At 40.4% G+C, this 27,941-nt stretch overlaps 1 protein-coding gene across 9 annotated transcripts in view; it reads left to right on the top strand.

Annotated features, from left to right (window-relative positions):
* The window catches only part of R3hdm1 (R3H domain containing 1), a 102,528-nt gene that overhangs the window by 63,127 nt on the left and 11,460 nt on the right, over nucleotides 1–27,941 (top strand). For all 9 annotated transcript variants that reach the window (XM_070023973.1, XM_070023956.1, XM_070023920.1 and 6 more), the window contains 4 exons: nucleotides 3,293–3,447; nucleotides 7,088–7,239; nucleotides 21,225–21,328; nucleotides 26,432–26,604. In XM_070023973.1, coding sequence (XP_069880074.1) covers nucleotides 3,293–3,447; nucleotides 7,088–7,239; nucleotides 21,225–21,328; nucleotides 26,432–26,604 — 584 coding nt within the window. The remainder of the gene's footprint in view (nucleotides 1–3,292; nucleotides 3,448–7,087; nucleotides 7,240–21,224; nucleotides 21,329–26,431; nucleotides 26,605–27,941) is intronic.

The raw sequence follows: 27,941 nt of genomic DNA, 5'->3' as shown, positions 1-27,941 counted from the left end.
TTGAGAGTAATGTTAATTTTTAGATTAAAAACTGAGAAGTTTCTTCTTCTTTTTTTTTAAATCAACCTCTAAGTTCATGTATAGAAAGTACATAAAGGAAAAGGGTTTAGCGAATCATATCAATTTCTTACATAGGTAAGGAACTAGATACATGTCATTTAAGACATGGCTATTTAGCACTGTTTTCATAGAAATAGCATTTTGCAAGACCTTTTACTGTTAGAGAATTCAGTATTGTGGACTTTTAACTTTGTTAATATATTGCTTAGTTGTGAGAAAAACTTTGTTTTTATAATTTTAGAGAAAATAGGTGCTAGATTTTATTCAACTATTTATTCCTCGAGCAAAATCAGTAAGGTTTCTAAGCAACTACTATAATGCTTTTGTCAGTAATCAATATCTGAGGTATCTTTGTAGTTTCCAAACTCTCCCTTTAAAGATTAATAAAAATTGATATAACAAAATATTTCAGGGGAATAATTTATTGGTCTTTTTTTTTTTGTTCTGATCCTGGGGCTTAAACTCAGGGCCTGGAATCCGTCACTGAGCTTTTTGCTCAAGGCTAGCATTCTACCACTTGAACCACAGCTCCATTTCCAGCTTTTTGGCTGTTAATTGGAGATAAGAGTCTCATGGACTTAACTGCCCCAGATGGCTTTGAACAGCTATCCTCAGATCTCAACCCTCTGAGTAGGGTTACAGGCGTGAGCAACCAGCACTTTGGCTAATTTAATTGATCTTTACCTGTCCAAATTTGTGCAGATTGTGAGGGCTAGAATTCAGTTCATGTTTGTAAAATCTTTTTTCAGTTCTTTGAAGGTAAATGGTGTTATTTGCATTCTTTGAGTTTTTTTTTTTTTAATCTTTTCCTTTTTGGTACTGGGGATCGAACCCAGGACGTTGCACTTGCTAGCTAAGTACTTTGCCACTGAGCTACATCCCAGCCCTCTTTGGTTTTTTTTTTTTTAATGTTAATAATTTATGAGACTTGATCTCATCAGTGTACATAAAGGGATATTGAAGATTAGGAAACAAAATGCAGTTAATGTTTGCCACTCAAAGCTTATTTTTATTTACAAAAATAAGTTCACTATATAAAAGTGACACTATAGCCGGGCGCTGGTGGCTCACGCCTGTAATCCTAGCTACTCAGGAGGCTGAGATCTGAGGATCACAGTTCAAAGCCAGCCCGGGCAGGAAAGACTGTGAGACTCCTATCTCCAATAAACCACCAGAAAACCGGAAGTGGCACTGTAGCTCAAGTGGTAGAGCGCTCGCCTTGAGCTGAAGAGCTGAGGGACAGTGCCCAGGCCCAGAGTTCAAGCCCCAGGACCGACCAAAAAAAAAAAAAAAAAAGTGACACTATACCACATGAACCATGCCCCCTGCATTTTTAATGCTTTATTTTTTAGATAGAGTTTTATGGTTTTGCCCAGGACTGCCCTCAGACCACAATCCTATTATCTTTACCTCCCATATTATATCTGTGATCCACCATGCCTGGTTTATTGATTGGGATGTGGTCTCACTTTTTGTCCAGTCTAGATGTCCTTCTATCCAAAGCTGGGATGACAGTTTTGTACCAACATGCTTAGCTTTTTTAGTTGAGATGAAAATCTCATGAACTTTTTGCCCAAGCTAGCTTTGAACCACAGCCCTTCCTCAACCTTTTGAGTAGCTTGATTACAAGCATGAACTCATTCCTGGCTTGTGTCCTGTATCTTCTTACTCCTTAAGTTACCAATACTTAGCCAGGCACTGATGGCTTATCCCTGCAATCTTAGCTACCTCAGGAGGCTGAGACCTGAGAATCAGGTTTTGAAGCCAGCTTGGATAGGAAAGTCTGTGAGATTCTTATCTCCATTTAACCACCAAAAAGCCAGAAGGAGAGCTGTGGCTTAAGTGGTAGAGCACTAGCCTTAAGCCAAAAATGCTTAGGGACAGTGCCTAGGCCCTGAGTACAAGCCCCATGACAGGCGTGCGCGCACGCATGCACACACACACACACACACACACACACACACACACACACATACACAATGTGAATACTATCTTCAACTTAGAGGCTAAATTAATTAGATTACTTAATTCCTAATAATTTGTCAAGTGAATTTAGTAATACCATTAGAAAATAATCTAAAATTTATAGTCTTTCAGTATCAATTTGCTTTGTCTTTGACACATTCCTAATATAAGGAATTCATTCCTTACATTACTGATAATTATTTTTAAGAAAAAGAAATGTTATTAAAACTTTATCACTCCCCAGTATATACATACACACTCATTTTAATCCCTGGCATACAACCTCTGTACTTATACAGAACTGTCGTGCTTATTTTTATATTCTGCTCTTAGTCATTTGAAGTTCTTAGTTTATTTCTGAAAAGGAACATCTTTTTCTTTTTTATACTGGGCCCCACTAATCATGTTCTCTAGAGAGATTAGTTGTCATAAACAATTGGAATGCAAACTGAATAGTAGTTGTCTGCTGTTAACCAGGTATGTAGCCCTATAAATTTTCTCAACTATAGAAGTAATCTGTAGATTGTTTTTTGTGAGGTTTTTGTTCTAAGTTTGAAGTCAGAATCTCACATTTGATTGTCTGACACTCTTACCACTTGAGCATTATGTATAGCCTGGCTTTTTACTAGTTATTTTGAAGATAGAGTCTCACAGATTTCTCTGCTCAAGCTGGCTTCTAACCTCCTGGGTAGCATGAATTATAGACATGAGCCAGCAGTGCCCACCAGAAATTTTATTCTAATGTATTTAGCTCAGTAAGGAGGAGTATTGGCTTTCCCTAATAGGAAATGTTTATTGTTTTGGTTTTCTGTGTGTCTGTGAGTGTGTGTGTGTGTGTGTGTGTGCGTGCGCACGTGCATGTGTGTGTGCATACATGCACACACGCATGCACTTCAGTCCTGAGCTTGAACTCGGGCTAGCACTGTCCCTGAACTTTCATGCTCAAGGCTAGCACTCTACTGTTTGAGCCACAGCTCCAATTACAGCTCTTTTGGTGAGTAATTAGAAATAAGTCTCACACACTTTTCTGCCTGCACTGATTTCGAACCACAATCCTTAGAATTCAGCTTCCTATGTAGCTAGGATTACAAGCGTGAGCCACCACGACTCAGTTGAAAATGTTCTAAATGTTACATAGTAGAAGGTTTTTAAGATTTGCGTTAAATAAAATTCTGTTATTTTAGAACATAGGAGAACTTGCTTACAAGAACCATTATATTAGATGAAATTAAATTATAGCAGGATTTAACTCACTTTGCCATTACAGGTTTTCAAGTAATGCCCAACCAGCAGCAAACTTACCAAGGAATAGTTGGAGTACAGCAACCCCAGAGTCAGAGCCTCGTTTCAGGCCAACCAAACAGCCTTGGAAATCAGATTCAAGGAGTAGTCATCCCCTATCCTTCAGTGCCATCATATCAGGTATGTTGTGTCTTAACCTGCTCTATCTAATTAGAGATGGTTTCAGATAAATGAATAGCTACACCAAAAATGGTGGCACACATTTGTAGTCCCAGGGATGTTGAGTTAGAAAGTTCATGGCTTAAAGGCCTTCCTGGTCTACATAACAAGTTACAGAAGTTATAGACCTGCTAGTGCTATTATAGTGACACCTTGTCTTTAAAAAGACAAAAAACAAAAACTATAGCTACAATGCATCTTTTCTGTTCATTTGTTGATTTGGGTGTTTAGTTGGTATGTTGATTTTTGGCAGAACTGGTGTTGAACTCTGAACCTTGCACTTCATAGGCCGGCCCTTTACAATTGAACCATGCCACCACATATACCCTGGTGGGTTTTATTTTTTTGAAACACAGTCTTTATGTAGTCCAGACTGGCTTTAAACACCATCTTGCCTGCCTTTCCTCAGCCCTAAATTCAAGCCCCAGGATTAACATACACACACACACACACACACACACACGCACGCACGCACGCACGCACGCACGCACGCACGCACGCACGCACGCACGCACACACACACACACACACACACACACACACACACACACACACACACACACACACACACGTTAAACATGTTGGGCACTGATGACTCGTACTTGTAATCATAGCTACTGAAAAGGCTGAGATCTGAGGATCAAAATTTAAAGCCACCCAGGCATCCTAGTCCGTGAGTCTCTTAGATAGTTAACCACAAAAAAAGCAGGAAGCAGAGATGTGGCTCAAGTGATGGAATACCATCTTTGAGCAATATCACCAAGTGAAAGTGTGAGGCCCTAAGTTCAGTCCCCAGTATTGGCACTAAAATGTAAATAAAACAGGTGATCCAAGTACCTTCATGGGTTTTTAGGATGCTTTAATGAGACAGTACGCATTAAGCACTGAAACCATGATACATGGCAGTAAATACTCAATAATGTTAACTCACCACTATGTCATCTTAACAAAATTTTGTTGTAACCCATCTATAATATTATGGCATTGAGCCAGGCACCAGTGATTCACGCCTGTAATCCTAGCTACTCTGAAGATCGCGGTTCAAAGCCAGCTCACACAGGAAAGTCCATGAGACTCTTACTTCCAATAAACCACCAGAAAAACCAGAAATAGCACTGTAGCTCAAGTGGTAGAACACTAGCCTTGAGCTAAAGAGCTGGGGGACAGCGCCCAGGCCCAGAGTTCAAGCCCCAAAGCTAGAGGGGGGGGGTGGGAGAGAGAGAGAGAGAGAGAGAGAGAGAGGGAGAGAGAGAGAGAGAGAGAGAATGTGTGTATGTAATAGCATATTTGTAAAATAGGCATTTTTATTTTAGAAACAAGAGACTTGAAGGATCCATTATGTCCTTAAGGTTCTTGAAGATATATTGAAAACAGAATTGAGGGGCTGGGAATGTGGCTTAGTGTGGTAGACTGCTTGCCTACCATGGATAAAGCTCTGGGTGATTCCTCAGTATCACATAAACAGAAAAACCCAGAAATGGCGCTGGGGTTCAAGTGGTAGAGTGCTAGCCTTGAGCAAAAAAAGCTCAGAGACAGTGCCCAGGCCCTTAGTTCAAACCCCAGGACTGGCACCAAAAAAAAAAAAAAAAAAAATCAATCGAAAGAACTGCTTACATTCCATTCCTGCTGTACTAGATTTAGTTGTGCTGTCTCATAATAGAAGCAATACCATCTCCTCTTTGTTGAATTTCTAATATTTCAGGTAAAGAACTGAGGATCTTCAGAATAGTTGTCATTTGTCCAGTGTCAGATAGATAGTAAAGTAATAGAGCTGATGTCTTATGTAATTGAAACTCATTCCATATATTTCCCCCTGAGTCATACCTAGCTCTGCCTAAAGTAAACTGAATTTCTTTCCAATTCATATGGTCATCTTTATGTGGAAAGCTTCTTTTTATTTTTTATTGTGAAAATACTGTACAGAGGGGTTACAATTACATGGGCAAGATAATGAGTACATTTCTTATCAAGCATTGTAGCCTCTTCCTTTGTTTCCCCTTCCCATCCCATCCTCCCCCCACCCCCTACCCAACCCTCCTCTCCCCGCCCCCACCAAAGTTGTAAAGTTCCTTTTCGACATAAGGACTTGTATATCTCATTGTTGCAATGGGTCCACCTGTATCCCTATTTAAACGATTTGTTTTTTCCCTTCCCCTCCACAAATTATAACAACATCAAATACAGTGAAAGCAGGGGTTATACCGCGGAGGAGGGACATACAAAGCAACAAAGAAATAATCTTATAAATGTGTTAGAAACAATCGCATGAAAGAAAAAAACATTTGAATACATATCTTAGGGTTCATTTCCCTAACATCAACTTAACTGACCTTTTCTGCTTGACTCAGACATATACTAGTTATTGCAAAGAAGGGAAACCATGGGACCCATGTTTCTTTGGGCCTAGCTTACTTCACTTAATATAATTTTTTCCAAGTCTTTCCATTTCTGTTGGTGGGAGTGTAAACTTGTTCAACCACTTTGGAAAGTAGTATGGAGGTTTCTCAAAAGACTCCACATAGAGCTCCCCTATGACCCAGCAATCCCACTTTTGGCCATTTACCCAAATGTTCACAAACAAGACCACGCTAAAGCTACCAGCACAACTATGTTTATTGCAGCATTATTTACCATAGCTAGGATATGGAACCAACCCAGATGCCCCTCAGTAGATGAGTGGATCAAGAAAATGTGGTATATCTACACAATGGAATTATATGCTTCCATCAGAAAGAATGACATTGCCCCATTTGTTGGAAAGCTTCTTTTTAAGAATAAATTATATATATTAGGAACAAGACATAATGTTCAAAATCTACTCTATTTAGCTTAATATACAAGGACCTGCCAAAAACAATAGCTGGCTCAAGGCCATAGAGAGTGTAGTGGTGGTACTTCGGTGACATTTTCAAAAAAAAAAAAAAAGGCAGCCGGGCGCTGGTGGCTCACGCCTGTAATCCTAGCTACTCAGGAGGCTGAGATCTGAGGATCACGGTTCAAAGCCAGCTTGGGCAGGAAAGACCGTGAGACTCCTATCTCTAATAAAATCACCAGAAAACCGGAAGTGGCGCTGTAGCTCAAGTGGTAGAGCGCTCGCCTTGAGCTGAAGAGCTGAGGGACAGCGCCCAGGCCCAGAGTTCAAGCCCCACAACCGACAAAAAAAAAAAAAAAAAAAAAGCAATGATTAGTTTATTCCTAACTGCTCATACTTTAAAAGTTTGTGGAGGAACTGGGCACCAGTGGCTCACACCTGTAATCCTGGCTCAGACCTCAGAAGGCTGAGTTCAGAGGATCATGCTTTGAAGCCAGCTTGAACAGGAAGGTCCATAAGGCTCTTACTTCCAATTAACTATCAAAAACCTGAAAGTAGAGCTTTGGTCATGTATGGTAGAACTCTAGCCTTGAGGGGAAAACAAGCCCAAAGACAGGTACCAGGCCCTAAGTTCAAGCCCCAGAACTGGCATACCCACACATAAACACAAACACCTCCCACCCTACCCCACACACACATACATACACAGAAGCTTATGGAGGCCGGAAATATTAACATTGGCAAGTTTGAGAAAACCTTTTCCTTTTTAAATTTTCTTTTAAATTTTAGGTTTCACTGCCTCAAGGTTCTCAAGGAATTGCCCATCAGACTTATCAACAGCCTGTTGTGTTCCCTAGTCAGTCTAATCAAGGATCTATGCCTACAACAGGAATGCCAGTTTACTACAGTGTCATTCCACCTGGCCAACAAAATAATTTAAGGTGAGTGTATCTCATAAACCTAATCATCTAGCTTTTCATTGGGATTATGGTCTTATTGCTAGTTTTAAAGTTAACAAAAGGTCTATGATTGACTAAATTACTGAATGTATTCTGTGTAGAAAGGAAAAGGTTTGATATAGTTACTTTTTCTTTAAAAAAAATTTAAACAAAATCTATATAAACTAATCATCATAATGAACTAAAAAAGATTCAATCTCTCTTGTGCCTAAAAATTAGACCAGTCTCCTGTTAGTGATTGATATACCACAGGTCTTTGGGTTTGAAGCATTCATTTAAGCATTTTTGAGAAGTTTAAAAAGGTTTTATTTCCTCTATATAACCTTAGCAACAAAATACCTTATTCTGGGGCTGGGAATATGGCTTAGTGGTAAAGTGCTTGCTTACTATGCATGAAGCCCTGGGTTTGATTCCTCAGTACCACATACACAGAAAAAGCCAGAAGTGGCACCATGGCTCAAGTGGTAGAGTGTTAGCCTTGAGCAAAAAGAAGCTCAGGGGCAGTGCCCAGGCCCTGAGTTCAAGCCCCACGACTGGCAAAAAAGAAAGAAAGGAAAAAACCTTATTCTGAAATGTTCTTTCTTTTCATCAGTAAGGAGAGAAGAAAAGTTCTATGTATGATTAAGGATGCTAGGATTTTTTTTTTTCTTTTTCTTTTTCTTTTTTTTTTGCTAGCCCTCTACCACTTTTCTGTTTATGTATTACTGAAGAATGGAACCCAGGGCTTCATGCATTCTAGGCAAGCACTCTATCACTAAGCCACATTCCCAGCCCTCCTTAGGATTTTTTTTTTTTTTTTTTTTTGTCGGTCGTGGGGGGCTTGAACTCTAGGCCTGGGCGCTGTCCCTCAGCTCTTCAGCTCAAAGCGAGCGCTCTACCACTTGAGCTACAGCGCCACTTCCGGTTTTTCTGGTGGTTTATTGGAGATAGAAGTCTCACGGTCTCTCCTGCCCGAGCTGGCTTTGAACCGCAATCCTCAGATCTCAGCCTCCTGAGTAGCTAGGATTATAGGCGTGAGCCACCAGCGCCCGGCCCTCCTTAGGATTTTTAAATGGCAAGTTAGCTATGTCTTGCAAGCATCTTTGGAGTTTTATATTACATTGATGCCCAGCTCTTTTGAGGTAGATCTGCTACACAGTGAAAACAGAAATGTGTCCTTGATTAAACTTGGCCATTTGGTATGTGAGTTTAAATTCTATTTGCTGTTACATAAGTTTAAATTCTAGAACATACTCTTGAGTCTGGTTTTTCATATGTTTGGATCTAAAATGCCAACTTACTTTCTAAAATATCTATTAGATGCATAATTCACTGCTAAAATAAGTGAAATGAAGGATGAGAAAATTTCTAAATTACTTGCTTTTTAACCAATGTGTAATCTTTCATTTTTCAGAGAAAATTACTGAAATAATTATTCTAGATAGGGCAGAAACTAGAGAAATAGGTGTATAGTACTTGATCTAGTAACTCATTATAAGCCAGAAGATTCTTGTATTCCTAAATTACTTCTGTAGTCCTTTATGCTGAAAGGAGGCTTTCATAATAGAAGAAGATCAAATCAAACCTATTTTTAAAAAAAACATGTAAAATGGCTTAGGTTTTACAACTTTCCATTTGTTTTATTTCTCAAATCCATTTAAACAAAAAATATCTCAGACTGGAAGCATGGTTCAAATAAAAAGAGTACCAACCGTGGGCAAACAAATGCGATAAAAACTTGAGGCCCTGAGTTCAAGCCTTAGACCAGCATATAGCACACACAAAATACCAATTTAAGAGATCCAAATACTAATTCCTTTAGAAGATCAAATTGAAAAGTTTTAAATATATCTCACATGCTTGACTTTTGAGAAGTCAACTCTGAAAGAGTGTGACTGGAAATGAGAACACAGTTTTATACCCTTCCCTATAGTCCGTCTTGTTTTTGAATGATGACTAAATCCAAAAGCTGGTCCAAGGGGTTGCTGATGATTGTGATTTGGAAAGAACCATAGTTTTAGACCTTGGACTTTTTCTTGAAAAGAAAATAAATATGGGGGCTGGGAAGATGGCTCAGTGGTAGAGTGCTTGCCTTGCATGCCTGAGGCCCTGGGTTCGATTCCTCAGCACCACATAAGCAAAAAAAGAAAAAAGCCAGAGGTGGCGCCGTGGCTCAAGTGGTAGAGTGCTAGCCTTGAGCTGAAGAGCTGAGGGACAGCGCCCAGGCCCAGAGTTCAGGCCCCACCACCGGACCCAAAAAAAAAAGAAATATGTACATACTTATTATGGTCTGAAAAATGGACTAGAGCACAGCAATTAAGACAAGTGAGATTCCCTAACAACTATCTTGAATCTTATCTGGAACCATTCAAGATTAGGAATGTGACCTACGTGAGGCAGATATACTTTGAAATAAGCTAGCTGTGTGTTGTACTATAATAGCAATCGATCTGTATATGACAAACTGGCATTGATTTATTCTAATTTTAGATTACCAATGTGAGAAATGAAGTGAGTTGTACATGAAGCAGGAAATGGGTGTTCTGTATTCTGTCAAACTTGTATCCAGGTACATTATGGGCAAGTTATTTGGCAGTAAGTCATGTCTGTACAGAATTAATGAAGGGCACTTTGGGTAGAAAAAACTGTAATAAACAATTTTTAAAATATATTCATAGGAAATTTTTTTTCTTCTGGTGACTATAGACAACTCACTATTATATTTCAAATTTATTAGGCCCTTGCCTAAAGTTCAGTTATGGCTTTTTATTAGTCTGCCTGTCATCTAAAAGTTAATAAATTGGGGCCATTCCTTCATATATCTAGATTGTGTAGTTTATATAAATTATATTTTATCTTAGTTATTCTAGTATATACTTACATGAAAAGCAGATATTGGCCTGGATACCCAGCTAGAATAAGCCTGTCCCAAAACAGTAGCTTAGTAAATCCAAACTAAACACAGTTCTTAGCCACAAAGGGTAGTGTATGTATGTATGTACACGTGTATATATGTATGCAGATATGTGCATGTAATTATTGACTTTATTTTGTTTCTATAGAGTATACTTTTAAGTGTTTTTCTAGTTTTATAATCACAAGTGAATACTATTGATGTCTGTGAATATAAAATATTTAAAAGACAAGCTCATCATCCTGCCTCACTTCATCCCACCCTCACATAGCCAGCATTTACTAGCTAGTCTGCAATGTCACATTGGCTTTCTTGCCATATAATACTTGAATAACTTCAAGTTTAGGAATTGAGTGATAGGTTTTTATGAAATACATGTTATCTTGCACTTTTTGCCTTAATTATGTTGTGAACATTTAGATAAAGAAATATTTTTCTCACATGGCACTGGTAGCTCACAGCTGTAGTCGTAGCTACTCAGGAGGCTAAGATCTAAGGATCAAAATTTGAAGACAGCCCAGGCAAAGAAGTCCCCATGAGAAATACTCTTATCTCCAATTAACCACTCAAAACCAGAAATGGAGCTGTGGCTCAAAGTGGTAGAGCACTAACCTTGAGCAAAAAGAATGCAAGGACAGTGTCCAGGCCCTTAGTTTAAACCCATGACTGACAAGTGGAAGGGAAGGGAAGGAAGGAAGGAAGGAAGGAAGGAAGGAAGGAAGGAAGGAAGGAAGGAAGGAAGGAAGGAAAGAAGGCCACACCTGTAATCCGAAGGAAGGAAAGAAGGCCACACCTGTAATCCGAAGGAAGGAAGGAAGGAAGGAAGGAAGGAAGGAAGGAAGGAAGGAAGGAAGGAAGGAAGGAAGGAAGGAAGGAAGGAAGGAAGGCCACACCTGTAATCCGAAGGAAGGAAGGAAGGAAGGAAGGAAAAGAGAGAGAGAAAGGAAGGAAGCGGGGAGGGAGACAGGGAGGGAGAGAGATAAAGAGAAAGAGAGGGACAGAGGAGGTTGAGAAGGAGGGAGGGAGAAAGAGAAAGAGCTGGTTGCCAGTGGCTCACACCTGTAGTCCTAGCTACCTAGGAGGCTGAAATCTGAAGATTGAGCTTCAAAGCCAGCCAGGGCAGGAATGTCTGTGTGGCTCAATTCTGAGTCAGAGAGAGAGAGAAAGAGAGAGAGAGAGAGAGAGAGAGGGTGTGGGTGTGGGTGTGGGTGTGTGTTAATCCTGAGGCTTGAACTCAGCACGAGGCACTGTCTGAATATTTTTTGCCCAAGGATAGTGCTCTACCACTTGCAACAGCTCCACTTCTGGCTTTTTGGTGGTTAATTGAAGATAACAGTCTCATGGCCTTTTCTGCCTATGCTGGCTTGGAACTACAATCCTCAGATCTCAGCATTTCTTCATTTGTGTAGTAACTATTTCTATTTCTTCTTTAGAGAACTGTTAGTTCTTTTCCCCATCTTTTTAAATTATTTATTTTCTTGCCATTTTAATATTTTTTAGCTTTGTATATTTTAGATATTTTGTTGTTGTTGTTGCCAGTCCCGAGGCTTGAACTAAGGGCCTGGGCACTGTCCCTGAGAGTCTTTTGCTCAAGGCGAGCACTCTACCATGTGAACCACAGTACCACATCCAGCTTTTTCTGTTTATGTGGTATTGAGGAATCAAACTCAGGGCTTCATGTGTGTTAGGCAAGCACTGTACCACTAAGCCACATTTCCAGCCCCCTGGACATTAATTTTTTTATCCATCAAATAGCTGACTAGGGTTTTCCATCAACTGTGATAACTTTATTTTGCTGTGTAGAAACTTTAATTTGATATATGTAGTCTCATTTATCAGTTCTTGTTCCATCTTCTGGGCATCTGGAGTTTTACCACTGAAGCCAAAACTCCACTTTTGACTTTTTACTGGCTAATTAGAGATAAAAGTCTCATGGACTGTTCTGCTCAGGATAGCTTTGAACCATGATCCTCAGATCTCAACCTCTTACATAGCCAGGATTACAGGCGCAAGCTACAGGTGCCCAACTTTGGGATCTGTTTTTGTGCCAGCACCACTCCATTCTTGTTATTAAGGCTCTGTAGTACAATTTAAAATCTAGTATTGTGATGTCTCTAGTGTTACACCCTTTATTCAAAATTGCTTTAGCTATTCTGTGTATTTTATGCCTCCATACAAAATTTGAATTTTGTTTTGTTTTGTTTTTTTGTTTGTGCTAGTCCTAGGGCTGTCTCTGAGCTTTCTTACTCTAAACTAGTGCTTACCACACAAGCCTCAGCTTTTTGGTGGTTATTGGAGATAAAAGTCTCTTGAGGACTGAGAATGAGGCTTAGTGGTAGAGAGTTATTGCTTACATGAATGAAGCCCTGGTTTCCATTCCTCAGGACCACATAAACAAAAAAGGCACGAAGTGGAGCTGTGGTTCTCATGGTAGATGGCTAGCCTTGAGCAAAAGAAGCTCAGGGACAGCACCTAGGCCCTGAGGTCAAGCACCAAGACTGACAAAAATAATAATAATAATTACTGAAAATGAGGTTAAAAAGCAGCTTTTTTTTTTTTTTTTTTTTTTTTTTTTTTTTTTTTTTGGTCAGTCATGGGACTTGTACTCAGGGCCTGGGCACTCTCCCTGAACTTTTTCACTCAAGGCTAGCTTTCTACCACCAAGCCACAATGGCACTTCTGGTTTTCTGATGATTAATTGGAGATTAGGGTCTCATGAACTTTCCTGCCTGGGCTGGAAGCAGCAGCATTTTTTTAATTGAAAGAAAAGCCTCGACCCGGCACCAGTGGCTCACACCTGAAATCTTAGCTACTTAGGAACCTGAGATCTGAGGATTGCAGTTCAAAGCCAGCCCAGGCAGAAAAGTCCATGCGACTGTGGCTCAAGTGATAGAGCACTCGCCTTGAGCTGAAGAGCTCAGGGACAGAGCCTAGGCCCAGAGTTCAAGCTCCATGACCAACAAAAAAGAAAAAGAAAAGTCTTAGTTGGGCACCAGTTGGGTTCATGCCTATAATCCTAATTACTCAGGAAGCTGAGATCTGAAGATTTCAGTTGAAGTCAGGCCAGGCAGAAAAGCCCCTGTGAGACTGTTTTCTCCCATTAACCACCAGAAAACCAAAAGTGGAGCTGTGGCTCAGAGTGACAGAGTGCTAGTGTTGAGCAAAAAGACTACAGATAGAGTACTCAGGCCTTGAGTCAAGCCCCACAATTAACAAAATGGAAGGGAGGGGGGAGGGCTGGGGGAGGAAGCAAGCAAGCAAGCAAGGACCTTAAGTTTGTATTGTGAAGAAAAAGACATAGTAGAGAGTGATTTGCTACTACTTTCCATAGAGTTAGAGTTGGGAGAGCAGATCTACTACACAAATGGCAACAGTTGCCTTTGATAAGAGTGCAGAGAATTCATGGATAGTGAGATAACGCAGAATATAAAGGAAGAGATATACTAGTCAGTGGAGAGACATAATGAAAAGTTTATAAAAATCTGATACGCTTTTACAAAGTACATTATCAAAGAGTAGATAACTATTTTGAACTTGTTTAAAAATGTAAAAATCAGGTTGGGAATATGGCTTAGTGATCCTACTTGCCTTGCATGCATGAAGCCAGGGCTTTGATTCCTCAGTACCACATAAACAGAAAAAGCTAGAAGTCATGCTGTGGCTCAACTGGTAGAGTGCTAGCCTTGAGCAAAAGAAGCTCAGGGACAATGCCCAAGTCTTGAGTTCAAGCCCCAGGACTGGCAATAAACAAAAAAATAAAATGTAAAGATCAATCATGTTAAGTGAGATAAGCCAAGCTCAAAGAGACAAATTTGTTTTCTCTAATATGCAAAAGCTAGATCTAAGATACACAGGAACATGATAAAGTGTACAGGATTCTAGGCATTCACACACAGTGAGACCACAGAAGGATATTCTTAGAAACACCAGAGTAGAATGCCTATGTGCATCTGATCATACAAAATAATATTTATGGAAATGAACTCAAGGAAATGGAAACAGGAGTTATTTTCTTCATTGCTGTTTTTGTTTTCATTTCTTTTTGTCTTGTTTATCTTTCTTAGGGAGAATTGGGGGGCACAGAAATGGAGGGACAAAGAGTAAACAAATACAACAACGAACTCTAAATTTGTGGATGGGGATGGGAAGGAAAAACTGGGAGAGTAAGGGAAGGTGTGACAATGTCCAAAAAGAAATGAACTCATCACTGGGCACTGGTGGCTCACTCCTGTAATCCTAGCTATTCAGGAGGCTGAGATCACCCTGGTAGAAAAGTCTGTGAGACTCTCATCTCCACTTAACCACCAGAAAACTGTAAATAGCGCTATGGCTCAAAGTGGTAGAGCACTAGCCTTGAGCTGAAGAGCTCAGGGACAGCGCCCAAGCCCAGAATTCAAGCCCCATGACCAACCAAAAACAAAAAAAACTGTACTCATTAACTGACTTTTGTAAATATAACCCCTCTGTACTTTACTGCTATAATAACAATAAAAATTTTAAAAAACATTGTAAAGATCTATTGTAATTACAATTAACTAACCAACGAAAAGCAGCAAAACATATCTTGGCAAGTAGACTTGATAAAAGCTTCTATAAAATATTTTTATGATTTATGTATATTCTAGGATGACAGTGGTAAAATTGTACAAGTAAATAATTCATGGAAGCCAAGCACTTGTGGCTTACTCCTGTAATCCTAGCTATTCAGGAGGCTGAGATCTGAGGATCACAGTTCAAAGCCAGCCCTGGCAGCAAAGTCCCCGTGCTAGTGTTGAACAGAAGAGCTCAGGGACAATGATCAGGCCCCAAGTTCAAGCCCCACGATCAACTAAAGTAAAATAAAAATAAAAAATAATTCATGGAGATAAGTATCTTATTAACTAATCACATAGGGCAACATTCAATCTCAGCAACATCCAAGATGAGAAATAAAGCAACCTTAACCACTGAGAGGAATAAGAATATAGCAGTTCTGTACATAGAGACATTTAAACATGATTAATTGCCACACAGCAATGTCTGTTAAATAATGTTAAGTTTAAGAAGCTCCCTTTAGATACCACGGACATCAGATGGGTTTTTGGTTGTTGTTGTTGTTGTCGTTTTTCAGTAGTTGTACAAAGGGTTACAGTTTCATAAGTCAGACTATTTCCCTCTCTCCCATCACCCCCCCTCCCATCCCTACCCACAAGTGACACGTTTAGGTTGTAGGACTTGAACTTAGGACCTGGGCCCTGTCCCTGAGCTTTTTTTTCCAAGTTAGTGCCCTATCACTTTGAACCACAATACCACTTCCAGTTTTTTGGTGTTTACTTGGAGATAAGTGTCTCACAGACTTTCCTCCCTGCACTGGCTCTGAACCTTGACCCTCAGATCTCAGCCTCCTGAGTAGCTAAGAGTACAAGCATGAGCCACCAGCACCTGGCCATTTCACTTTTTTAACATAGTATATATTGAATACCATGACTGCATTTATTTGCTCACTCTTCTTCATTCCATTCCTATGTTCCCCTTTTGCCCATCTTTCCTAAAGAAGAAAAACAATACCAAACAAATTAAAAGAAAAATAAAAACATCTTGAAAAACACTGTTTCACCTCTGATTATATAAAATAATATTTATCTAAATGAACCCCCAGTAAAAAGAAAGAAAAAACAAAACATGCTTCTATTTCTTGGAATTTGTTTTGATAAATAATACTTTAGATGTTCAGAGGAGTTACACATTTGTATTTTTCCCCTTTGTATACCCTTCATATATCAGTTGTGTGTAAATACATAAAGCCCTGTATAGGTTATCACATTTAGTTATATTTTAGAAATAGCTTCCACATATGAGATAAAATATGTGCCACTTGTCTCTCTTGAGTGTGGTTTACCTCGCTTAAGATGATTTCTTCTAGGTCTATCCATATCCCTGCAAATGACATATTCTTTCTGAGTAAAATTCCATTGTGTATAGATACACATTTTCTTGATCCACTCATCTATAATAAGGCAGGCTTCTTCCATAACTTAGCTATTGTGAATAGTACAGCAATGACCATGATTGTGCAAGTGTCTTTATTTCATCCTGACTTGTTCTGCGTAGATGCCCAAAAGTAGTATGGCTGTTTCTGTTTCTCTTGGATATGTTTAATATTGTTTGAGAAATCTTCAAACGATCTTCCAGAGAGATAGTTACATTCCCACCAACAATACAATAGAGTTCCTTTTTCCCCATATCTTTTTCGGCATTAGTTATGGTTAGAATTCTCAATGTTCGGTGAGAATTACTGGGATAAAATGGATTCTCAATGTTTTCATTTACATTCCTTTTTCTTTTTGGTCAGTCATGGGGCTTGGACTCAGGGCCTGAGTGCTGCCCCTCAGCTTTAGCCCTCAAGGCTAGCATTCTACTACTTTGAGCTACAGTGGTCACTTCCTTGCATTACCTTTAGCCATGGATATTGAGCATTTCCTTGTGTTTATTGGCCATTCTTACTTCTTCTGGGAAATCTCCATTTACTTCCTTTTCCCCATATATTGATTATTCATTTGGAGAGGGGGTTAGTTTCTTGAGCAACTTGTATATTTGATATAATCCCATTTATCAAATCACTCTCCTATTTGCTGTGCCCCTGGGGCTTTTTACAAATTTCCTGACTATGCCTATAAATTCTCTTTCTCATACTCAATCTTGCAGTAGTTTCAGGTCTAACTTTGAAGTCTTTGATCCACTTTGACGTTGGTTCATGGTGACAAACAAGAATCCAATTTTAGTTTTCTACATATGGCCTATAATCAAGCCTATAATCCTAGCTACTTAGGAGGCTGAGATCTGAGGATCTCAGTCTGAAGCTAGATCAAGCAGGAAAGTCTGTGAGACTCTTAACTCCAATTAAGTACCGAAAAAGCCAAAAGTGGAGCTATGACTCAAGTGGTTATGCACTAGCCTTGAAAATTCGGGCTGGGAAAGTGGCTCAGTGGTAGAGTGCTTGCCTTGCATGTATGAGGCCCTGGGTTCCATTCCTCAGCACCACATAAACAGAAAAGGCCGGTAGTTGGTGCTGTGGCTCAAGTAGTAGAGCCTTGAGCTGAAAAGCTGAGGGACAGCACCCACTCCCAGAGTTCAGGCCCCACGACCGACAAAAAAAAAGTTCAAGTGTCAGTACCAGCACACACACACACACACACACACACACAGAAACAAACAAAGCGGGGCTTATCATTTAACCCAAATCCTGAATCTAGTTTTCATTGTCTTCACCACCATCCCAGCTGTTCTTCTGAGCTCTTAGACATGAACTTCTCCACTCCCTGTTGTAAATGAAGGCAGTTTATTTGAGAAGAGAATTGGTCCTATTGTAATTGTTTCTTCCCTAAGCAACTCTCTGGGCTTGGGTTTGGAGCTGGAAAGGAGAACAAGAGAAAACTCTTCTCAATGATACCTTCTTTGGGAACTCAGCACTTGGTGTCAGGTGAGGAGACCACAACCTGGAGTCTGCTTAACCTCTAGCATGGAATCACCACTTTAGAAGCTAAGGCTGAAGGACCCAAGGGAGACTGAACAAAGTGGAAGATCATGTATCTCTCCCTGAGTTTAGGAATAGGATGAGAAACACACATCCTGTTCATGCCAAGATTAAAGTTGTCTGCATGGTACAATGAGAGTAATCCCTATGATTTTAGCTGCAGCAGATCAGTTAGTACTTCTATTTCTCTAAACTGTGAGGGGATAAGAAGCTGCAGACTTTACCCGAATACCAAACTCTCAGGTTGGCCACAGGGCCTCACATGTGAAATTCCAGTTATTCATGAGGCAGAGGTTGGTTGGTTTTTAGTTTGTTTGTTTTGCCAGTCCTGGGGCTGTCTCTGAACTTCTTTTGTTCAAGGTTAGCACTCTACCATTTGAGCCACAGCACCACTTCCAGCTTTTTCAGTTTATGTGGTACTGAGGAATTGAACCCAGGGCCTCATACATACTAGGCAAGCACTCTACCACTAAGCCACATTCCCCAGCCCAGGGTTCATGGTTTGAGGCCAGCCAAGGCAAAAACATTAAGACCCAATCCCAACCAATAAAGCTGGGTGGGTATGATTTGATTCTAAAACCCAGTAAGAATGAAGAAATTAATTACTTGAGGTATAGGAAATTTCTGTCTATGAGTTATCATAGAATGAGGAAGAAGATGAATATTATATAAATTTGCTGTAAAATGGTATTTTACGATATTATTCATCAGTTATCCTATAGAAGCAGTTTGCAGCAATTTGAGTGACAATATCATACTCCCAAGTGGCTGTTCTTGAACAGTTTGGGGGAGGGGGGAAACTGATATTAATTACAGTGACCTTAGTACCTTTGTAAGTTGATTTTATAAGTCATTCTTAGTTAACATATTCATTATTTTAAGTCAAGAATTTTCAGGAGACCTATAATGGTTTATAAGATTAGTTTTGTTGTTGTTGTTGTTGTTGTTTGTCAATTTTGGTGATTAAATTCAGGTCTGGAGCCTGTCTCTGAGCCTCTTTAAGCTCAGAGCTAGCACTCTACCACTTGAGCCACAGCGCCACTTCCAATTTTGAGTGGTTAATTGTCGATAAGGGTCTCACAGGGACTTTTCTGCCCAGACTGGCAATCCTCAGATCTCAGCCTCTTGAGTAAGTACGATTACAGGTGTGAGTCACTAGTGCCCCACTAAGATTGATCTTTTATTTTGCTATCAAGAGTAATACACATGCTTCCTAAAGGACTGGGCCTGGTATTTTAAAAGTCCTCTTCTTAGCCGGGCACTGGTAGCTCACGCCCGTAATCCTAGCTACTCAGGAGGCTGAGATCTGAGGATCACAGTTCAAAGCCAGCCCGGGCAAGAGAGACCATGAGACTCCTATCTCCAATAAACCACCAGAAAACCGGAAGTGGCGCTGTAGCTCAAGTGATAGAGTGCTTGCCTTGAGCTGAAGAACTGAGGGACAGCGCCCAAGTCCAGAGTTCAAGCCGCTCGACCGACCAAAAAAAAATAAATAAATAAAATAAAATAAAAGTCCTCTTCTTGAGCATGATTTAATTGGTACAGAGCCTGTCTAGCAAGCATGTGAGACTCTGATTTCAAACTCTAGTACTGTCTACCTCCAAAAGTAAAAAAATGGCCAGGTGCTGGTGGCTCACGCCTGTAATCCTAGCTACTCAGGAGGCTGAGATCTGAGGATCAGGGTTCAAAGCCAGACCAAGCAGGAAAGTCCGTGAAACTCTTATCTCCAGTAACCACCAGAAAACTGGAAGTAGCACTGTAGTTAAAAGGATAGAGAACTAGCCTTGAGCAAAGAGCTGTGGGACAGTGCTCAGGCCCAGAGTTCAAGCCCCACGAACAACAAAAAGAAAAAGAAAAAAATGTACCTTTCTCTTCTATCTACCAACAAAACCTTTTGAAATTGCAAAGCTGTCCTTCCTGATACACTGTATAGGGGTGAACTAGTTGAGTTTTTGTGTCTCAGGCCTGTAATCCTACCTAGTTATTCAGGGGCTGAGATCTAAGGACCACAGTTTGAAGCCAGCCTGGGCAAGAAAGTCTATGAGGCTCTTATTCTAATTAACCAAAAAAAAAAAAAAAGCGGAACGGTGGCTTAAGTGGTAGAACACTAGCCTTGAGCACAAAAGCTCAGGGTCAGGGCCTAGACCTTGAGTTCAAGCTCCAGTTCTGGGACCATGAAAAAGGTACTAGGGGTAATAAATTGCATGGACAAACATCTGGGTTCAATCCTTAGCATCATAAAAATAAAACAGAGAGAATACTTCTTTGTTTTGACTCTGAACTCAGACCCTTGCTTGCACTTGTAGAAGCACTCTATCATTATGAACTACACCTACAACCTTGGGGTGATTTGGATGTTTTTTGTTCTTTTTGTTTTTATTTTTGGTTTTTTGGTTTATACAGGTCCTGAAACTGGAACTCAGGGCCCAGGTTGCTGTCCTTGAGCTTTTTCACTCAAAGCTAGCACTAAGCCACTTCCATTTTTCTGGTGGTTAATTGGAGGTAAGAGTCTCATGGACTTCCTGCCTAGGCTTGCTTTGAACCACCAGCCTCAGTTCTCAGCCTCCTGAGTAACTAGGATTACAGGCACAAGCCACCAGTACCCAGTAGCTCAAGAGCTAAGGGACAACGCCCAGGCCCAGAGTTCAGACCCCGTGACAGACAAAAAAAGAAAAGAGTTTCACGGCTTTTCCTGCCCAGGCTGGCTTTGAACCACAATCCTCAGATCTCAGCCTCCTGAGTAGATAGAATTACAGGAGTGAGCCACCAGCGCCTGGCTAAATTTTTTTTTTTTTTTTGGGGGGGGGTCCGGTCGTGGGGCCTGAACTCTGGGCCTGGACGCTGTCCCTCAGCTCTTCAGCTCAAGGTTAGCACTCTACCACTTAAGCCACGGCGCCACTTCCCGCTTTTTTCTTTTTGCTTATGTGGTGCTGAGGAATCGAACCCAGGGCTCTGGTATGCAAAGCAAGCGCTCTACCACTGAGCCACCTACCCAGCCCCCGGCTAAATAATTTTAAAATAAAAATATAATTAAATGGGCTGGGAAGGTGGCTCAGTGGTAGAGCGCTTGCCTTGCATGCCTGAGGCCCTGGGTTCGATTCCTTAGTACCACGGAAGCAAAAAAAGAAAAAAGCCGGAAGTGGCGCTGTGGCTCAAGTGATAGAGCGCTAGCCTTGAGCTGAAGAGCTGAGGGACAGCGCCCAGGCCCAGAGTTCAGGCCCCACAACTGGACCAAAAAATAATAATAATAATAATTAAATACATCCACACTTCTCAAAGGGGCTCAATAAATACTTTTCCAGTGGAAGGGGTCGGGGGAGACATTTTAGAATTTGTAAATTTTTTGTAATGATAGAATTAGGAAGTGGCTTTTATTTCCACATGTGTCAAGATAACTATAAAAATGTGACTTTTATTCAATAATTAATTGTAATTCACAGAGAAAACAAATAGAGTTTGACTTTTAGCAGTTTGATAAAATAGTTTTACCTAAATTTGTAGGAATGTTTATTCAAAGACTGTCTCATTGTGCTATCTTTGTTTTTTACTTTTGGCCCACAGCTCTTCAGTGGGTTTCTTGCAACATCCAGGATCAGAACAAGTACAGTTTCCTCGAACTACATCACCGTGCAGTTCCCAGCCACTCCAAGGCCACCAGTGTGCAGGTAGGAATAGGTCACTAAAAGATAGTAATGGTCTGTCTAAATATTTCAACACATTTCTTTGTTCTGCAAAATTTTCTCAACTTCAGCTTTGTTGAGATTCACTAACTTGCAGAATCAAGTTAGCAGGTGCAATTCACTGAATGCTTTTTTGCTACTGCAATCACCTTGCTAACTTCATTTTCCTCCTCAAAAGTGTGATGTTATCCAGAGTCTTTTTTTTTTTTTTATTGTGAAAATACTGTACAGAGGGGTTACAATTACATGGGCAAGATAGTGAGTACATTTCTTATCAAGCATTGTAGCCTCCTCCTTTGTTTACCCTTCCCATCCCTTCCCATCCTCCCCCCACCCAATCCTCCCCCCCCTCCCCCCAAGTTCTAAAGTTCGTTTTTGACATGACAACTTGTACTTCTCAATGTTGCAACAGGTCCATCTGTATCCTTATTTAAACTACTTGTTTTTCCCCTTCCCCTCCACAAATTATACCGACATCAAATACAGTGAAAGCAGGGATTATACTGTGGAGGAAGGATCCAGAGTCTTTTCTAATTTTTTTTTTAATTTTTTCTAATTTTTTTCTAATTCTTCAGCCCTTTGTGACTAAGCCAACGAGTCCTGGGGCTTCAACCCCACTGCTGTATCTGACAACCTCATAAATCTTATTTCTGCTGTGCCAAGATCATATACTCTGTTACTTACTGGAAATCCCTATCCAGATGTTCAAAAGCAAATATTTTCTTCCTCTTCCTGTTTCTGTTACCTCAGGTTTCCCCTAATAATTGAAACAGAAATTTCACAATCATAATTTAACTCTTCTGCCAGCTACTGTGACTCACACCTGTAATCTCAGCTTCTAAGGCGGCTGAGATTATGAGGAGCACTGATTGAAGCCAACTTTGGCAGAAAAATTTGTGAGACTGTTATCTCCAATTAATTACCAAAAAAAAGATAGAAGCAGAAGTATGGCTTAAGTGCTAAAGCATTAGCCTCAAGTGAAAAGGCTAAGGGAGAGCTCCCAGGCCCTGAGCACAGGCCTCAGTACTAGCACAAAAATTAAATAAAAAAATAATGTTTTTCTTCTCTTTCACATTCTTGTAGTCATTATTTCCTCAAATTAAATACTGTCTCTTTTTTTCTACCACTGATAATTCTGGTCTGTTCTTTTTATACCTTGTTTACAGTAATCACTGAAGTTCTTATGTATTTAATTTTCATTTTCGCCAACACATAAACATACAGTTTCAAAAATTATTGTCCTGAAACAGAAATCTCTTCATGTTGTTCCTCTGAAAATAAAACTTGGATCCATTCCTATAAGTCTAATAAGCCTCCTAGTTATACATACATATTTAATTCATACAGAATTTTCTGTCATAACGTACTCTTTGATGCCCAAAATACTTCTGTACTTATTTTTCACTCTGCCTGTGATGTTTATCCATCATCCTGCTTGACAGAGTATTTCTCATTCTTAAAATTTGGCTCAAGAAACTCACCTGTTTTACAAATAATTCAGCTAGTCTTTGTTTTTGTTTTTGTTTTATCAGTCATGAGGCTTGAACTCAAGGCCTGAGCACTCTCCCTGAGCTTTTTCACCCAACATTAGCGCTCTTCCACCAATTTGAGCCACATCTAGTTTTTCTCATGGTTAATTGGAGATAAGAGTCTCACAGACTTTCTTGCCCAGGCTAGCTTCAATCAGGTGTGGGCCACCAGCTTCCAACTCCATTCACCTAGTTTTTAAGAAAAGGGTATCTAGAATTTGTGTGTGTGTCTGTGTGTAAGTCCTGGGGCTTGAATTCAAGGCCTGGGGGCTGTCACTGAGCTTTTGTGCCCAAGGATAGTATTCTATCACTTGTGCCACAGCTCCATTTCCAGCTTTATGTTTTATTAGAGATAAGAGTCTCATGAACTTTTGTGTCTGAGCTGGTTTTGAACCACAATCCTCAGATCTCAGCCTCATTATGTAGTTAGGATTATAGGCGTAAATTACCAGTGCCCAGTTTTCCATATACTCTTACAGAAACTTTTTTTTTTTTTTTTTTTTTTGCTAGTCCTGGGGCCTGAACTCAGAGTCTAGGCACTGTCGCTGAGCTGCTTTTGCTCAAGACTAGCACTCTAGCACCACTTCCTGCTTTTTCTGTTTATGTGGTAGTGAGGAATTGAACCCAGGGCTTCATGCATGCTAGGCAAGCACTCTACTACTAAGACACATTCCCAGCCCTTACAGAAACTTTTGATTATACTCTTATTTTACTATAATAATTTGTTGACGTATATAATCTCCTAAAAAAAAGTTAAACAGTAAGTGATTATCAGTAAATGACTATTAGACCCTTGGTGCCATTAGCTTACCCCTGTAATTCTAGTTCTTGGGTTAGTGGAAACAGAAGATAATGGGGTTCAAAACAGTCCCAGCAGAGGGAAACTGGACATATTGGTACCTGGCTGCACTTAATTAGAAAACAAAACACTGTGAAAAACAGGCAATTCATACCATCAGTGCCCTGTAATCCTAGCTATTCAGGCTGAGATCTGAGGATCACTGTTCAAAGCCATCTCATGTAAAATAGTAAATAGTCCATGAGACTACTATCACCAGTTAACCACCATAAAGCCAGATGTGAAGAAGTATCTCAAGTAATAGAGTAACAGCCTTGAGAAGAAAAGCTAAGCAAGAACAAAGATCTTGAGTTTAAGTCACAGTACTGGCAGAAAAAAGAAAAACAGGGCTGGAGGCATAGTTTAGCAGTGTTGAGCCAGCTTAGCAAGCACAAGGTTCTGAGTTCAACCCTCCATTACCACCAAAAAGTAAATTAGTGGAGGATTGGCCACTTTGGCCGAGAAAAGCTTTTTTTTTCCTGGTTTTTTTTGTTTTTTTTTTTTCCTTTTCTCTTTTTGCCAGTCCTGGGGCTTGAACTCTGGGCTTGTCCCTGAGTTTCTTTTGCTCAAGGCATGTGCTCTACCACTTGAGCCACAGCACTGCTTACAACTTTTTCTGAGTAGTTTATTGGAGATAAGAGTCTCACAAGCCAGGCGCTGATGGCTCATGCCTGTAATCCTAGCTACTCAGGAGGCTGAGATCTGAGGATCATAGTTCAAAGCCAGCCCGGGCAGAAAAGTCCATGAGACTTATATCCAATAAACCATCAGAAAACCCAAATGACACTGTGGCTCAAATGGTAGAGCACTGGCCTTGAGCTGAAGAGCTCAAGGACAGCGCTCAGGCCCAGAGTTCAAGCCCCAAGACCAACAAAAATAAAGTCTCATGGACTTTCCTGCCCCGTCTGGCTTCGAACTACAATCCTCAAATCTCAGCCCCCTGAGTAGCTAAGATTTACAGGCGTGAGCCATTGCTACCCAGCTCTGAGAAAAAGTTTTAAGATATATCTAGGGCTGGGAATGTGGCTTAGTGGTAGAGTGCTTGCCTAGCATGCATGAAGCCCAGGGTTCCATTCCTCAGTACTACATAAACAAAAAAGGCCAGAAGTGGTGCTGTGGCTCAAGTAGAGTGCTAGCCTTGAGCACAGAGAGGCTCACAGGTAGAGCCCATGTCCTGAGTTTAAGCCACAGGACTGGCAAAGAAACAAAGCAAAACAGAAAATATATATATATATGCAGTTAGCCCTTCCAAGGTTTAGCTAACCATATTCTAGTCTATAGGGAAATGACAACTATGTGCAATTAGTACTGCAATACTAACAAATTAGAGAAATAAATAGTAAAATAGTTTTACAGAGTTGTAGAGTATTTCAGGATGCAAAAATTGTGCTCTGTGCCAATATCCCTCTTTTTTTTTAAATTAATTCACTCTATAGAAATGACTTTCCAGCGGAGCCCCAGTGCCTCATACCTGTAATCCTAGCTACTCAGGAGGCTGAGATCTGAGTATAGTGGCTCAGAGACAGGCTGGTGGGAAAGTCTGTGAGACTCATTTCCAGTTGCAAGCTGGAAATGGACTTGTAGTTCAAGTGGTAGGATGCTACCACTTAGGAACAGCACCAGGCCCTGAGTTCAAGCCCCAGGAACAGCACCAAAATAAATAAGTACATACATAAATACTTTCCACCAGGCATGACAGCACACGCCTATAACCTCAACCAACATTCAGGAGGTTGATGCAAGAGGATCATGAATTTGAGGCCTGCAAGGGCTACAATAGCAAGACCTTCCTCAAAATACAAAGTAAATGAAATATATTTTTTTGAAAAATTAAATACAATAGATGGGTGAATCAGTAAGATGAGTGGGTCAATAAAATATGGTGTACATATGTACAATGGAATTTTACTCATCTTTTAAAAAGTATAAGATTTATTGATACAGATCTGAGGAAATGGAAATGGATTTTTATTGGTGGTGGGGTATTTGTTTTTGCTTTGTTTTTTTTTTTGTGGGAGGGGGCCAAAGTGAGTGTAGAAATGGGGGGAAGGAGGATGAACAAATGTAATCACACTATTCAGTATACATATAGTGTGTGGGAAATATGTAACTTGTGGGAAGAGAAAAGAGGGGGAAACTAGAGGAAAGCAAAGGAAGAGTTGACATTGTCCAAAAAAGAAATGTACTCATTGCCTGACTTAGGAAATAGTAAACCTTAATAATAATAATAAGCTGAACACCAGAGGCTGAGATCTGAGGATCAAGGTTCTAAGCCAGCCCAGGCAGAAAAGGCCTGAAGTGCACTAAGAGGCTCAGGGATAGCACCCCAGCCCTGAGTTCAAGCCCCAGGACCAGCAAAAAAATAAATAAAATAATATGTGAGATATGACTCAGTGCTACAACACTTGCCTGGCACGCACAGTCTTCTGATTTCAATGCAATGGAAAGCAAAAGGAAAGGAAAGAAGCGTGGAAAGAAAAGGAGAAGAACCTTTGTTACTTATGTACATATTCAAGTATCTATTAGGTGCTGCCAGAAGTAATTCAGTCTCCTGAGTAACTATTGGCCTATATTTATGATAAGTGAAATATTCAAGCCTAAACATACTTAATAGTAAAATTTTACTCAGAAGTGTGAAATTATTGTTATCCTAGCTAGTTTCAGAGATACAAGTTGCTAAAATAGCACTGATATCATGCACTGTCCTAATCTGATTTTCAGCCATGCCACCACCACCACCTGGTGGAGGAATGGTAATGATGCAGCTCAATGTACCGAACAATCCACAATCTCGTGCTCACTCACCCCCTCAGTGGAAACAAAACAAATATTACTGTGACCACCAGAGAGGACAGAAATGTGTGGAATTTAGCAATGTAGACAATATTGTCCAGGTAAGATACTTTCTTTGTTGTCATTTTGAGCCTACATTTTTATCAGCTAAATGAACTATCTCATTGAATTTAAAATTCTAAAAGAAGATTGATAAAGATGTTTGAAAATATCTATCTGTATTTTATCAACATTATGTGTCAGTATTACATGATAACTTCTATATATTCACCAAACATTATCCTTACAAATAAAGAGAGCTAGGTTTGGTGGTCCACATCTATAAGCTCAGCATGTTGAGGAACATGAGCTTGAGACTACCCTGGGATACATGGGATGACCCTGTCTCCAAAAATAAAATATCAGAAGAGATTGTAAGGAGTGGCCTAGTATATAGAAGGTTCTGGGTTTCATACTAAACACATAAAGAGGAAAAGGTTAAAGTTCCATAAACAAAAAGACTTAAAACATTTATTCCCCCTTTCGTGTGTGTGTGTGTGTGTGTGTGTGTGTGTGTGTGTGTGTGTGTGTGTGTGTGTGTGTGTGTGTGTGTGTGTGTGTGTGTGTATGTGTGTGTGTGTGTGTGTGTGTGTGTGTGTGTGTGTACCAATTCAGTGATAAAACATTCTCATATAAAGGAATCCACTTGGCTGGGTACCAGTGGCTCACTTCTCTAAACTTACTCAGGAGATTGAAATCTGGGGATCTCCATTTGAAGCCAGAGCCAGAAATGGAGGTGTGGATCAAGTGGTAGAAAGTAAGCCTTGAGGGGCTGGGAAGGTGGTGCAGTGGTAGAGCACATGCCTTGCATGCTCAAGGCCCTGGGTTCGATTCCTCAGCACCACATAAGCAAAAAGAAAAAAAAGCCGGAAGTGGCGCTGTGGCTCAAGTGGTAGAGCGCTAGCCTTGAACTGAAGAGCTGAGGGACAGCGCCCAGGCCCAGAGTTCAGGCCCCACGACCGGACCCAAAAAAAAAGAAAGTAAGCCTTGAGTTAAAAATCTAAGGGAGAGGGCTAGGAAGGTGGCTCAGTGGTAGAGCGCTTGCCTTGCATGCTCGAGGCCCTGGGTTCGATTCCTCAGTACCACATAAGCAAAAAGAAAAAAGCCGGAAGTGGCGCTGTGGCTAGCCTTGAGCTGAAGAGCTGAGGGACAGCGCCCAGGCCCAGAGTTCAAGCCCCACGACTGGACCCAAAAAAAAAAAAAACCTAAGGGAGAGTTTGAAACCCTGAGTTTAAGTCCCAGTACCAGTCCCCCACACCCAAAAGAGTATAAAAGCAATGGTTGCCTGGCGCCAGTGGCTCACAACTGTAGTCCTAGCTGAAATTCAGGTGGCTGAAATTTGAGGATCATGGTTCAAAACCAGCCTGGGCAGGAAAATCCATGAGACTCTTATCTCCAG

The sequence above is a fragment of the Dipodomys merriami genome, unplaced genomic scaffold (assembly GCF_024711535.1).
Source record: "Dipodomys merriami isolate MVZ:Mamm:240054 unplaced genomic scaffold, mDipMer1.0.p SCAF_1, whole genome shotgun sequence".
Taxonomy (NCBI): Eukaryota; Metazoa; Chordata; class Mammalia; order Rodentia; family Heteromyidae; genus Dipodomys; species Dipodomys merriami.
This window is presented reverse-complemented; position numbering and strand designations above follow the sequence as displayed.